Genomic DNA, 16,255 nt, shown 5'->3' with positions numbered 1-16,255 from the left:
ATTTGTTTCCGTAAATTGTGCTCAATAGGATACTTTTGTAACACAAATAAAATCTTATTAATGTGAAATCAATGCTGCAGTTGTGATTTGACTTTAATTTTGTTAACTTGTCTTTGTGTTTAATTGTTTTCTTTTTGATCTCAAACATTAAGGTATAGAATTCTTTACTTATCAAGAATAGAGAAAATTTAGAGACACCATCTCTAAATCAGTCAATAGAATAACTGCAGAAGAACAATCTGGCTAAGTTATTGGTAGGAATGTACACAAATTTTGACAGGAAAGAGATAACTTTTGCATTTCTTACAACAAAGTTAGCTTTCTAGAAATCATATGGTCAAAAAATTCCTTCGCTGTATTACTGGAATGGATCATACATAACAAAAAATAAACGAAGGTGTTTTTCTGCTAGAATTTCTCTTTTAAGTTGATGGATTATAGAACCAGTTTGACCAAATAGATATTCTTTTTCAATTGTGCTAATATATAACTTTACAGGTAATCTGATCACTTGACAGTATGATAAATATTTCTATAATAATCTATATGTTTCTAATAAACTGCCAAGTAACAATTTGTAATCAATCTGTTTCTATTAGAATTTCTGAATGATATTCGTTTATAAATGAATGGAAGACCAACTATATTAAAGGTATTAATTTGCCTTTGCTACAAGTAACTTTTTCTTCTTTAAAGTTCTCTTCTATCTCAAACTGCTGTAAAGCGTTCCACTAAATAACAAAAACTATGTGGGAATATGAATCCCAATAGATTGAGGTATAGATTCTTCTAAGTGTGTTCTACTATACTTTCACAAGACTTTAACAGGGATAATGATCCTGAAGCTGGTATGTTTGATGGCAATAAGCCCCAACCTATAGCATCTATAATTTCTTGTTCCAAATATGGTTGAATCAAACAGCAACTTTTGATTTATATTTGATCTAAGTAAGTATATCTTTTTGGATAGTGTCTGAATACAAAGCAATTTGATTGTTTTAGTTCTTCAGACATCCAGAAGTTCATTTCCCTGTCCTCAATGTAAGGTACCACAAATTCACTGAAGATCTCAATCATGTAAATATTGCCACAGCACTGCAAAAGCAAGTCTTGTAGTTAAAGAACCCTTTTCTAACGTAGTTTTTTTCAAAAGGTTTTCATGGAACAACTTTTAAAGGTAAAGCTTTCATTAATAAACATGAATTTCTAGGAGATACAGAAATTTTTTAGGTAATAAAGCTGAGGTTTAAGTCAATTTTGAACTATACATTGATTGTAAACAAAGCTTTGAAAAAGTAATTAATACAAGTTTATCTCAAGACCAGTTGACATCTGATGAAGCCTGGTTGATTATATAAAACATGCATTTAGGCAAACTGGATTCTCAGTCACTTCTAAAGTGATTTGTGTTAAACCCTAAGCTTCCCTGTATACAATAACTAGGACTAGAGTACTTTTTGAATTTATAGAATATTAGCTCCATGGATTATCATTCAGTATTCAAATAACCTGTAAATTATATTTTAGCCAAATGGATAAAGTATATCTAGTTTGTCAAATAGGTTCTATAATCTGTCAAAATTTTATAAGACAAACACTTGTAGATTTTTTGTTATGTATTTTAAGTAATACAGCAAAGAAATTTAAACAATTTGATTAACAGAAGGCTTACTTTATCATATGAAATGCAACTATTCATAGTTGACTTATTATATATGTTTTGTCTATTGTCTAATATACAACTATTTTTATCTGACACTTTTTGCACACAAAATTAAAAATCTATCTCTTCCATGTAAAAATCTGTACACATATCAACAAATAAAATACCCAGATTTCTCTTCCACAGTTATCCTATTGGATGATTTAGAGTGTGTTTCTAGATTATCACATACACAATATGTAAAGAATTCTATACCCTAATGGTTGAGATTAAAAAGAAACACAAGACAAGTTAACCAAATTCGAGTCAAATCACAACTGCTTCATTAATTTCATTTTAATAAGATTTTATTTGTGTTACAAAAGTATCCTATTGAGCACAATTTATCGAAACACATCTTATATTCCTGTATTCAAAGTAGAATTGCCTTGTATATTCAGCGAATTTGATGTTTTTCACCTAAAATCTTAAAAATGAAATATCTGCCAAGAAGGAGCAGCTAGAATTTCGTTCTCATTAAATTCTACTTGTCTCTTGGTCCTATTTGAACGCTGCATTGTCCGTTTTCATGGTAAATTTTTTTTAATCCTTTAAATGGTTAAGGCGGGATGTGTAAGCACAGAAGCTTAACAAGGCACTTAGCTTTTTCACTTTGAAAAAAATGAAAATAAGGAGAGGGTTGGGGCTTTTTTTCATCGTTTATTTGTGTAAGTCAGGTTATAATGGAATGCCCGCAGGGATAAGCCCCCGTAAGGGTTAGGCAATAGAAAAAAATCGACTGATCCCCCTTATTTTTTTTCATTAAAAAATAAGGGGGGAGGGTGTTCATTGCTCGATACACACTGAAACAAGGATGATGACAACATCCATAAAGCGAAGCACTGAAACGGTAGGACAAACGGACATTAACATTTATATAGTGTTAGAACTGAATAATCAGAATATAAATGTATAAGAGTCGAAGCAAAATTGTAAGTAAATTTGTTGAAACACTGCTTGATACAGGATAATGTTTATGGACATACTTACATTTATAAGACTTGATTATAGATTTGCTTCGCTTATAATATACTTTGTTGTCCCAGGAATTAAATTATATACCAAAAATCAGATCAATCGGATGATTAGATCGCATAAAAATGTGTTGTTAAAAAAAGTAAAAAAATCAACATGTTTAAAATGGACGTACGGACATTTTGGTAATGATTATCGAGTTGCTACGCTTTCTAAATTGTACCTAACTACTAAAGGAATCACGGACGTACGTTCGGACGGACCGACCCTAATTATAGAAAAGCTTCGCTTTTTAAAATGAACCACTAGGCATAACTCACAGACATTATAAATAAAACTGGTTATTTTTAACGTTTGTAAAAAGTTACCAAACTATAGATTTGCTTTGGCTATATCATAATGAAATAAACAAACAATTAAAATGAAATTTTTATTGAAATATTTGAAAAAATTACTTTATTATTAACACAATTACATATTAGTCTATTTTATTAATACTAATACAAGGAAAACAGTAATACATAAAATTAGACATATAAAGATAACTATTTTCAAATAGATGCCTAATTTTTAATATTACTGCCAAAAGCTAAAAAATCATGTAAAGAATAATACTATATTAATCTATATCTACTTGAAATTTGAAGATTTATTTATGTGCAGGAAAGAGAAAATATTTTATTCTTAATTAAAAATTGTATGGGTTATTATCATAAATACATAGAAAATAGGAAGGTCAATAAATTAATCTTTTACCAAATTACTACCCCCACAAAATGATATCTTTAGAGGTAGAAAATAATTAAATCTCTAGATATCTCACAGCAAGGTGTGTTAATTTCATATATTACTATCGGAAACACCCCTAGTTGTCTCTAGGAGCACTTGAGGTAAGGATGAGGGTACCCTACTCTTTTGATTTTAATTTTAAAAGAAAATTTAAATGAAAATTTTCTTTTAATCATGGGTTATTTATCCGTTGAATGTCCGTAATCAATGAATCATTCCCCAAAAATGATTAGAAACCTTCGTTCGGGGTATAAGAAGCTCCACTGTAAAGGAGAACCATATCAGTTATGCGGTTAGTTAGATCCTTCGATACAGACAGATGGACATACTTCATATAAGGATCAGAAGAAAGCCTAATTTATTTTAATTGACCTATCCATTTTCCCCTTATCTTAATACATAGCTATGATATTTTAGGAAATCACAAGAAGTTTTAAAAAATGAACTAGGAAGAAATGAGATTTGGAATTTTGTTAAATAAAAAAATCCATCAGAATTTACAAGATTAGAAGTCTTTAATAGGAAAAGATCCTATTTTAAAAATTATGTGTATTTTTTGCTTTATTTATTTATAAACTTTTTACATTAGGTATACTTTATTCAGTTTATTTTGCTAGATTTAATTTTATAAGAATGAGCAACATCTTTATACGAAAAATGACAAAAAAAAAGATTTTAAATATTTTTTTTTATATTTCTTTATGTAATTTAAAAAAAAAACTAAAATACAAGAGAAAAGGGTTTACATTTAAATGAACAATATTCTATCCATAAAATTTATGACTTTTCAATAAAGGACTTTTCTAAAAGCTACTGGGGTACATTGATAAGATAGATTTCCGCGGATAGTAAAATAAAAGTTTATAAAATTAACACCAGTTTTGTTGGTCCCGATACACCGAAGTCCCGGGCCAATAAAAAGGCAATTTTTTGATTTTTCATTATAGGAAGGGGTAGTTTCACGAAATGCATTTGAACTTAATTAAGTGAACCGCATATTTTATCCTGGTTAAATGGTTAAACTACATTTATATGGCATATATTTGAAAGAATTTCAATTTTCTATCACGTAGTTTTTAAAATATCAAGACTTGAAAATCGTCTTTTTAAATTGCATATATCACAAAAAGACAATTTTCTAGTCTTGATATTTAAAAACTACGTGGTAGAAAATTGAATTTATTTCAAATAAATGCTATATAAATGTAGTTTAACCCATTAACTAGGAAAAAATATGCGGTTCACTAAATTAAGCTCAAATGCACTTCGTGAACCTATCCCTTTAATGCTGACAAAAAAATTTACCCATCTTTCTGTTACCCATCAGTGTATCCCATTAAGAACGGATTTTTAAATGGAATTAAGGGTTCTATATACTTTATGTTTTAATATTTACAATTTTCCATTCATGCTTCTTACATTTTCAATGATTTTAACATACTAATAATTAAGTGGCAAAGTCTTTAAAAGGATGCAGAATAAAATATTAAAGTTTTATTTTATTTTATGATATTCTTTTATATGATAGACACAAAAATCTAAATTTGTTCTTTCACTGTTATTTACAGACAAAATTGTATAATTAGCATATTGTGTCTTACTTGCAAAAATCAACCGCCAAAAATTTCATGATAAAAGAAAAAATACATTCAAACAATCAGTCACAATTACACATTACACAAACTTACAATGAAATTTAACTAGTTTCAATCCATGGCTACGCCCCAATGTATACATTATTGTTTATTCGTTCTTGTTTTAAATTAACTATTTAATTTGTTTAATCAACAAATTTTAATGTATTTACATTTTGATAAAATTTAAAGTGTTTAATTTCACAATTAAAGTAAACAAGAAAGAGTAAAAGCTAAGTTATCGGAGCCTAGTCTGGATATAAAAGATGAGATGATGATGCGTGTGTGTTGCTGCTGAATGTGACTAGTGAATGACAAAGGCACCCGCTGCATAACTGACTGACGAGTCTCGAGAATTCTTCACCTAAAAAAACATAAGTTCTAAAATTGCCATTTTTACAATTTTGGATAAAAAGAAAAATTATGATTTTAAAAACAACTGTAAAAAATACCTACATAAATTTATCACCATTTATATTTACTAGTGGTTGTGTACCTAGCAATCATACATGTAGTACTTTTCAACTCCTCATTTGCGCTAGGTGGCCCCTTTCCTCCTTTTTAGTGAGTGGCTACTCCTTGTGAGGAGGGTGGCCCTTCCTTTTTATTGGGATAATTTTCATAAGGAGGACAAAATTTGGGTTTCACTTGGGTTGCAAAAACCCAACTAATGAATGTATACTAGCAATTAAAAGCTTTGTATTCGAAAGGATAATATGAGCATAGAAGCGCATGACTACATCCACAGATATTTCTTTGACCAACTTGTTTTTACCTGATTAGACTGAGAATAATCGAGGAAGTTGAAGTCCATCCTGGTTCCGTTGGAATGTTTGCGCATCTCAGTGACCATGTTGAGGAAGACCCCGATGGGATGTCTACCACAGATAGTATTGCTTGTCTTCTTCAGATAGCTCGCAAATCCTAAAATACATTTCCAATACTAAAAAATTGAAAACTGTTAACAAAAATTATGAGAAATATCTAAGTTATTTATTGCAGCCCAATGTAGACAGTTTTCCTCGAATAAAAGTATGTAAAAGCAATAAGATTCTTTTAATTGGTGTAAAATGTAAAAATTAGGTATGTGCCTTTTTAAAAAAGGCAAAAAAACATAGGTAGAAATAATTTCATTTTTGAGTTGTGTTTTAGTTTTCTCTATATCCAGCGGAAATAAATCAAATTCAGAGCTAATACAATTGTACAATGTACATACCTAATACCTCTTTCTTTATTATTTACCAAAGGTTAAAAATATAAACATCAAACTTTCATAAAGCGGCATGCAAAATCAGCTGATTCCAAACCTTTGGCGCCAAATGTGAAATTACCTGGAGCATCTAGTCTTTCAATCAGGTCCATGCCTTCTTTGTCCAAAGTCTTAAATAAATAATTGCAAGTTGTGTTTAGTTACAATATAATTTAAAACGATTTTACAATGTCAAATTAAAAGCCTTTTTAAAACTATTTGTACAAATACATAATATTATTACATAGAACAGTAAAATCCTTTAAAATATAAGTTTGTTAGAGATATTGTAAGCATGACGATCTTAAAGTAATAGTAGGACATTCTATAATAAAATATTAGCAGAAATAAAAAAAGTAACATACCTCAATGGACTGATAGATTTGGCCACAGGATTCATCATAGTGCGTGTATCTGAACCTTTGTCCCCAGTGACAGAAATCTGATGATATCACAAAGCAGATGGACGGATCCTGAAAAGGCCTTTCATTCAAATCTGATCACAAAATTTTAAGTATGAAGGTCGTTTTACTTTTCACAACAATAGGGCAATTGGATATAAAGGAGACATGAAGTTTCTTAACATTTTTGTACAAGTTACTCCATGGAGGGAGGGGACGTTGGACTGTAAATAGTTACACTGGTACCTAAAGTTTTATATACACGTTATCGTAATTGATGACTCGAAACTTTGGGTACTATTATTGAATTTTTGTAAGCACCAAATGACCTAGGAATGAACGAGTCCAAACTTTTCAACGAATAATTTTAATTAGGTAGTAATCTTGTTTATCACAGGGATATAAAATGATAAAATGATTTATTAGTGGTTGTAACATTTGGACACTTAACTTAATGAACCAACCAATCAAAATTCAATCAAAGTCCCACAAAAAATGTTAAGTTAACGAATAAGAAAATGTTATTGTAAACTTTGTTGACCCATCATAGACCCAACTAGTTACCCAGGTGATGTAATGAAAAAATTTGATTTGAAAATAATGGCACGTGGTGCATCCAAGTAAATATCTATCTTGCTATCTGGCTATCCATTACCTCAAGATATTTAGCAAGAATATTGCCATATTTAGCCTTAGTTGAGATAGAGATTTCCTAGTATCTATCTTACTATCTACCTAACTATCCATTACGTCAAGATATTTAGCAAGAATCTTGCCATATTTAGCCTCAGTTGAGATAGAGATTTCCTAGTATCTATCTTACTATCTAGCTAGCTATCCATTACCTCAAGATATTTAGCAAGAATCTTGCCATATTTAGCCTTAGTTGAGATAGAGATTTCCTAGTATCTATCTTACTATCTACCTAGCTATCCATTACCTCAAGATATTTAGCAAGAATCTTGCCATATTTAGCCTCAGTAGAGCTAGAGATAGAACCGACCATGATGGGAACAATCTTGAAGTTGCCTCTTGCCGGCTCCATAACCTTAATATTTTAAAATATCTTGAGTTCTTCTTTCTTCTTGAACTATCTATCTTGTCTATCTGTCCGCTATGTTCAATGTTCATCTTAATTACATTTATATCTATCTATTTGTCTGTACTACATTCGTCAGTCTGTCACCTTAGCTAGATAAGGAAGCTGCATTTTCCTTTAGTACCAAAATGTATACACTATATAACCAATAATATGTCCGGATTGTTACTAAACTGTATTCTAATTGATCCAATTTTCTGATAAGGGATCTAGATCTACTATAAACATATATTGTCTGTCCGTCTGTCTGTCTAGCTCTACCTTAGCTAGATAAGGAAGCTGGATCTCAATCTTTACTTCATTCTATTAATGTATATCCCTGACTGTCCCTCATTCTGTCTGTCAGTCTGTCTACCATAGCTATGTCTATCTATCTATAAGTATGCCTGTCTGTTTGTCTACCTTAGCTAGATAAGGAAGCTGCATCTCAATGCTATGTTCGTCTTCATCAGCTTCCAAGCTCATCAACTCGAAAGCTCCTAAAAAAGTTATATTGTAAATGAGGATTTTCTAAGCCTTTTATCAAAAGGCGTATGAAAAAATTAACAAATGCCTTTTATATAAAATAAATATATAAATTCTTTAATAAATGTACTCTACTAACACTTAACAAACAAACATTAGCAATGTTTATCCAATGTCAATTACAAGAAATAAATTCAAGTAGTTCCTTTTAAATCTTCAAATAATTTCAGTTTAATGTTTACTAGCGACTTCGTCCCTAGAGGCCTCTAGGGACAATTGAGGGTGGGGGGAAGGGGTTAAATCAATTTTCCACTTTTATTTAACATGATTTTTTTCTTGTGGGGAGGGGAATTGTATATTAATTAAACCAACAGAGCCCCCTCCCTCCTTCCTTTGTCTCAGATTTTACACCTCCCCCCCCCCCCCCAAACCCTCCTTCCCTTCCCAGGAACCCTCACCCGCACTTTGCAAAATATTATTATAGTTTATTCATTTTTAAGTCCTTAGAATGATTCTGCTTTACTTTAATATAAACTAATATGGCTATATTTTTAATAATGATTTATTGTCTCGAACAACCTTTCTATTACTTAAGGTCTAATTCTTTTGTTGAAAAATAGGGGCAACAATGCAATATAAGTTTCAACAATGCCTTGTCTCTTCATCAACTAATGTCTTGAGTAAGTTAGTTCTTTCGTGCACTCAATTATATTTATTAATCATGAAAGGTTTGTGTGAAAACTTTTGTCTGTCATCAATAAAAAAAATCGCAATTGTTTTTCGGGACAAAGTTGCTAAACACTTAAAAACGCGAAATTTTTAAACTTTTTCGCATGTTTTTGTTTGCTGTAAATTCCTTTAAATTTTAAGTTCTTAACTATTTCTTGTTTCTTGTAGATCTATCAATTGCATTTCTCATGATGTGTGTATAGAGACTGTTCTGCCATTCGTTTGACAGCTAGATACATTTAAAGTTACTTATTCAGAATAATGATCCAGAAATTTGGTAATGGACCATTAATTTTCCCAAAATCATGATTTTTGAGGTATAATTTGCGGAAAACTGCTAAATATTATTTTCTCATATAAAACTCTTCAAGACAATGAAGGAAATAAGATATTGATTATATATTAATTTCTGTCAACGGTAAGTGGGTTAAATGAAGCAATACTTTTGTTCCTTTCGACAAAAACACACTGTATTTCTAACAAGTTACGCTGAGCTTTTTGAAATAGATCAATATATTAATTATATTGTTTTCTTTCAGAAAAAATGTTCTTAAACGAATTTTCAACCATAATAACCCTAATGGTAATTGTAAAGTTAGTGAAAGCATTTCCAAATACAATATTTTCCTCAAAAAGCTAAAATATTAATCAATTTAGTTTTAGTTTCTTCAGGGATAAGTCAATGAAAGATAATGATCTTAAAAGGGGGGGGGGGGGGTAAAATGTGGTGACTCGTCACACGATATACCAGCAATTTTATTTTGGGTGCTACTCCCTTAGTTTTAGAGATAATTGGATGAAATCTTTTGGGCTGGGTCACTAATTACCCCAACTATTGGTATCTTATAAAAAAACGGCGGCGGGACCGCCGCTCCCGCCGCCGTTTTCCGCCGCCACCAAAAAATTTTTTTTTATTGCATTTCTCGCCGAATTAGGCAATTTGGAATCATTTGAGACCATATTATTTTTTTCAAAAATTTTTCCCCTTACAAGCAACCCTGAGGGGGGACTTAGTCATTTTTTCAAATTCTCGTTAATCAAGGTATATCTTAAATACAGTGCTACTCCTGTGCTTTTAAAGATATTGAAACAAAATCTTTTTAGGTTGGTAAGTAAAAAATATTTGAATTAAGAAAACGGCGGCGGGACCGCCAACAAAAATTTTTTTTTTATTGCATTTCTCGCCGAATTAGGCAATTTGGAATCATTTGAGACCATGTTATTTTTTTCAAAAATTTTTCCCCTTACAAGCAACCCTGAGGGGGGACAGTACTACTCCTGTGCTTTTAAAGATATTGAAACAAAATCTTTTTAGGTAGGTCAGTAAATAATATTTAAATAAAAAATGGCAGAGGTACCACCGGGGAAAACGGCGGCGGGACCGCCGCTCCCGCCGTCCGCCGCCGTTTTCCGCCGACACCAGAAAAAAATTTTTATTGCATTTCTCGCCGAATTAAGCAATTTAGAATCATTTGAGACCATGTTATTTTTTTCAAAATTTTTTCCCCCTTACAAGCAATCTAGTCATTTTTCTTCAAGGTATATCTTAAATTCAGTGGTACTCCTGTGCTTTAAAAGATATTGAAACAAAATATTTTTAGGTAGGTCAGTAACAAATGGCAGAGGTACGGCCGCGGAAAACGGCGGCGGGACCGCCGCTCCCGCCGTTTTCCGCCGCCACCCAAAATTTTTTTTAATTGTATTTCTCGCCGAATTAGGCGATTTAGGCGAGGTCACTTTGCTGTTTTTTTTTGTTAATCTTTTTTACTTACCCACCCAACACCTTAAAAGATAAAAGATTATGTTTAAAAAAAAAAAAAAATTGGTGGCGGCGGCGGACGGCGGGAGCGGCGGTCCCGCCGCCGTTTTCTTAATTCAAATATTTTTTACTTACCAACCTAAAAAGATTTTGTTTCAATATCTTCAAAATCACAGGAAAATTACTGTATTTAAATATACCTTGATAAACGAGAATTTGAAAAAAAAGTCCCCCCACAGGGTTGCTTGTAAGGGGAAAATTTTTTGAAAAAAATAACATGGTCTCAAATGATTCCAAATTGCATAATTCGGCGAGAAATGCAATAAAAATTTTTTTTTGGTGGCGGCGGAAAACGGCGGCGGGCGGCGGGAGCGGCGGTCCCGCCGCCGTTTTTTTTTGAAAGATACCAATAGTTGGGGTAATTAGTGACCCAGCCCAAAAGATTTCATCCAATTATCTCTAAAACTAAGGGAGTAGCACCCAAAATAAAATTGCTGGTATGTCGTGTGACAAGTCACCACATTTTACCCCCCCCCCCCCCCTTTACAATTTCTGAAAATGAAACATCGACTAGGAATTTTTTTTGTGTGTTTTCAAGCTACACAATGTTCTAAAAGGGTGGTTAATTTAAACTAAATATTTTTCAAAATGGATTTAGCTAAAAAAAAATCTAGACTGGTATATATCTATTTTCCCTTAAATTAGGAAAAAAATTTTATTGCAAAACAGTTTAGAACTATAACAAGAAGCCTTAGATTTTAAATAGGTATTTAAAAGGACTCTCCACAGAAAAATCAACTTTGGATTTTTGAAAATCTAACCTGAAACTATTATTCTCTGTTCAATTTTAGGCATTTTTTGTTTTTGTGGCATCGCGATCGAAGCCCTGTGAAAATTTTGTCCGCCGCCTATTTGTACTGCCGCTATAACAATATATACTACACTTTCCTGCACTCAATATGTGTTCGCCGCTAAAGAACATTTGCTCCATTGCAACCGGCCGCTCTACGATTTATCCTCTTCCTTGACTGGACAATCCTGGCGCCTCCATTTTGTGTTCGCCTCTGCCAAATATAACCATCTTTTGCCGCAGTTGCCGCATTCATTGCCCTTCTCCGCCGCTACTCCGCTATACATTGCGTACGTAGCTATACACAACACCCCCAGCCTCCATTTAATTTCTGAACAAGGGAGAGGGGAGCATGTATTAAAAAGCGACGTACAGCGGAGTAGCGGCGGAGAAGTGCGATGAATGCGGCAACGGCGGCAAAAATAGAAGCTAAAAATCACTAAAGCAGCACAAATTAAATGGCGGGAGGATTCACTTAAAGGAGGTAAAAAATTTCAAAGGGCTTCGATCGCGATGCCACAAAAACAAAAATGCCTAAAATTGAACAGAGAATAATAATTTCAGGTTAAATTTTCAAAAATCTAAAGTTGATTTTTCTGTGGAGAGTCCTTTTAATATATTTTTTAGATATCTTGTAGGTATTGATAATAGATTTTTTATCTGCCTATTTCAAATAGATTTTTTTGTAATAGGATCAAATAAATGTATGTAGAATAAATGTGGGTAATATGATGGAGGGAAAATTGTCGTATATTTAGCTTGCTGAATTGGAACTCGTTTATTGGAGGGGAGGGGAACTGGTAAAAAAGTGAAAGGGGAGAGTTGGTATTTTAGCCCGCTGCAAGTTTCACTATATTAGAAAACATGAAAATCTCCAAGTAATAATATATCAATTATAAAATATTCGAATTACAGGGTAGCTGCTCTTCTATAAAAATATATCTTATGTATTTTAAGTATTTGATCAGTCAATATTTTGACAATAGGAAAACTTTATTTTCAGGGTTGACAGATTTACAAAATTTTCTAATGACAATTTTGTTTTGCAGATTTCGTGATTTGTATAACTATCTAACTATATAAAATATACCTACGTATTGTGAATGTGAAAGTTCTTTATATACAAGTTTGACATACAGAAATTAAAGATTAAAATACACTTCAACGAGAAGAAGACTTTCTTGTAAAGAAGAATGTACAGACTGGCCAGCCAATTTTGAAAATAAAAAACGTACATAACGTACACAAAAAAAATATGTTAAGTACATAAAAAAAGTAAAAAAAACGTACAAAAAAACGTACATTCCTAATAAAAATAAGTTAAATAATTTCCTAGTTACCTATTATCAATACATTTAAGTCTACTAGCAGCTACCTGTAAAGGAGAACCATAGCGAACTGACAGACTCAAGATATCCTATTACTCTATTCAAAAGAACTAGCGTCTACGCTCCTAAAGGCCTCTAGGGGCACTTGAGGAGGGGAGAGTTGAATTCAATAAAAAAAACATGGATGACAACATACATAAGTAGCGAATTTCAAAAGTTATTTATAGACATCTGGAAAAAATTAACTTAAAATCGCAATTAAAATTCATTTTTGGGGGGAGGAGGTAGTTTTTTTCTAAAGTCAATTTCTCTTGGGAGGGTGGATGGTGATGCTCTTCCCCAAAATAGTTATAAAACTTCCAAAAACCTATGAGAAGCTATCCTGTTAAGGAGAACCATATCGGTTCCGTGGTTAGCGAGATTCTTTGGTTCAAACTAACAGACATTCTGTTATTATGTACAAAGTATATCCTATTATAAGGACCAGCGACTACGCCCTTAGAGGCCTCTAGAGGAACTTGATCAGGGGGGGGGGGGGGAGTTGAATTCAAAAACCCATTTTTTTATTTAAAAATAAAAAGTAAAAAACAAGGATGACAACATCCTTAAGTAGCGAAGCTCAAAAGTTATGGATGGAAATCTGGGAACTATATAAACTATAGAGTAGTGTCGTAAAAAATAAGCATTTAACTTATTTAAATAAATCACAAAACCTTTTAAAAATATATAATAACGTGAAAATCTAGGAATAAATTCAGCCCCCCAACCAATAAGCAAATCTCAATGAAATTTAGTGGAAGTATTAAGAATGAAAACTAATACAATCCCTGAAAATTACAACCGTCTATCAGGAATATGAGTTGTGAAAATCACAAATACCTATACATCTAGGAATCGATCTAGCACTGCAACAAATAGACAAACCTTAAAGAAACTTTTTGAAAATATGTAGAATGTGAATTTATTTATTCCCTGAAAATTTCAGCTGTCTATCTAGAATAGAAGTCGAGAAAACCATGAAAAAAAGAAAATCTAGGAATAGATCTAGCACCCAACCAAAAGGCAAATCTCAATGAAAATATGTAGAATGTGAACTTATTCAATCAAAAAACAGGAGCCGAGAAAATCACGTTTCTCCGATAGCATAACGGACTGACAAAGTGATTATAGAGTAGCTTCGCTAATAATTTTTTTAGTGAGGGAAGGGGGAGTAGACCACCCCCATTTCTGATTTCAATTTTAAAAAGAAAGAAAAAATAGGGGAAGGGTTGTGATTTTTTTCTAAGAGTAGTTTCTCTTGGGAGGGTGGTTGTACCCTCTCCCAGGACCTATGAGAAGCTACCCTGTAAAAGAGAACCATATCGGTTTAGCGGTTAGCGAGAACCTTCGGTACAAATAAACTGACAGAGAGACATACATCCTGTTATTACGTACTAAGTATATTCTATTAAATAAAGTAGTAAGTTTTTTGTCTGATGCTTAAGATTTTCATAACTACTTCACACAGTTACCGAGATGGTTTTAGGCTATTTTTCTACCATTTTGAATACAGGTTCTTGAAAGGATATGGAAGGACAAAGAAAATAGCCTACAACCTCACAAAGATCATGTCGGTTCAGCAGTTAGCGAGATTCTTTGTTACAGAAAAAAAAGGATTTATAGGATAAACATATATTAGGATATAGGGTTATTTTGTCTATTGCTAAAGATCTCAGAAAATACTAGTCTTTAATACAAAGTAAATCAATGCCTGTCTGTCTAAAGCTTAAGATCTTGGTAACCGCTGAACAGATTGGGTTCTAAATTCTAATCTTCAGGGAATATATCTACTAGTCCTGTGGTAGTTTTAGGCTATTTTCTTAGAGTGTGGGAAACCCACCCCCCCCCCCCTAAAAAAAATCAACCACCCCTCAATTTATTTTTGTAAACTATTGCAAATCAGCGGGGTGGGGGAACCCCCACCGCACCCTGGGGCGAAGCCTAAATGAAAAAAATAATCACAATCTTTTTTAATATTTTTTTTGACAAATTTCCAACAAACGATTCTATAAAAGAGGGATACGAAGCCTCTAATCCTAGTAGAAAGTAAAAAGCTTTAAGTGTCCCTCCCCCAAAGAAAATAGCAAAAACCATCACAGGACTAATAGGTATATTCCATGAAGAGTAGAGCACAATAGGTTCAGTGGTTACTGAGATATTAAGCTTCTGATATACAGACGGACAAGCAGACGGACAGACATCATTCTACTTTGCATTATAGATAATATACTATTTTTGTAATACTTTTTGTACAAATACAATAAATATACAAATACTTTTATACTTATATTTGATTCTTATTCTTTAAAAACTAAAGATACCAAAAAATAAGACTTCTTAATCCTACACTGTGCACCATATGATATCTCGGAAAATTTACCCAAGTATATAAAGAATTTGAAAAAAATTATCGTAAAATCTATTAAAGGGGTAGTAGCATGAAATTCATTTAAACTTGAATTTAGTCAACTGCATATCTCTTTCTGTTCAATAGTTTAAACTATATCTATAGGACATATATTTCAAATCCATAAATTTAAACTGTAAGTTCTAATAACATATATGCATAATTTACATACATATTTTTGTTCTATGAAAATTGAAGATATTATTGAATTTATTTAAATAATACACCTATTGTTTTTGCAAAAATTTTCGTACAAAACATACAAATTACTTTTCTGCTAATATTTGATTCTTATCATTTTTAAAAAAAAGTAAAACGTACAAAAATACAAATTTCAAAATACGTTACGTACACATATCAAAATAACGTCCAGAACGTACACAGATTCGATGCGTAACGTACAAAACGTACACTCTGGCCAGTCTGAATGTAATAAAATATTGAGTTGGTAACCGTGACAAGTAAAATATCATGTGTCAGCAAATATATCTTAACAATTCAATTTTATTTACCGTCTGCGTCTACAAATATTACAATATTTCTGTATTAAAAAAATCGCATAATTAAAGAATAATTTTGACAAAATCAAGAAAAGAATTATGTTAACTACTTCATAGAATTTTTATATGAAATAATTGTACGATTGCTAAAAGACTCAGCAAATGCCTATTTTTTATTTTTATAAGCGATGTTATCTTATTTGCTGTCTCAAAAACTTTGGGGACTTTTGTTGAACTTTGATCGGTTGAGGTAAATTTGGGGATGTACATCAATTTAACGTAAAGTTGTCTTATCCCTTTGAATCCCTGATTTAAAAAAAAAACATAGG

General features: G+C 32.0%; 1 protein-coding gene across 1 annotated transcript in view; it reads right to left on the bottom strand.

Moving 5' to 3' along the window:
* Positions 1-4,177: 4,177 nt before the first annotated feature.
* Positions 4,178-16,255, bottom strand: part of LOC145318639 (protein MEMO1) — a 15,701-nt gene continuing 3,623 nt past the window's right edge. The window contains exons 6-11 of the mRNA XM_080160036.1: positions 8,252-8,328; positions 7,691-7,798; positions 6,715-6,822; positions 6,432-6,480; positions 5,876-6,024; positions 4,178-5,464 (exon numbers count right to left, since the gene is read on the bottom strand). Coding sequence (XP_080016162.1) covers positions 5,405-5,464; positions 5,876-6,024; positions 6,432-6,480; positions 6,715-6,822; positions 7,691-7,798; positions 8,252-8,328 — 551 coding nt within the window. The 3' untranslated portion in view covers positions 4,178-5,404. The remainder of the gene's footprint in view (positions 5,465-5,875; positions 6,025-6,431; positions 6,481-6,714; positions 6,823-7,690; positions 7,799-8,251; positions 8,329-16,255) is intronic.

This window comes from Acartia tonsa, chromosome 5 (assembly GCF_053477335.1).
Source record: "Acartia tonsa isolate MP-2025a chromosome 5, ASM5347733v1, whole genome shotgun sequence".
In the NCBI taxonomy this organism is placed as follows: domain Eukaryota; kingdom Metazoa; phylum Arthropoda; class Copepoda; order Calanoida; family Acartiidae; genus Acartia; species Acartia tonsa.
This window is presented reverse-complemented; position numbering and strand designations above follow the sequence as displayed.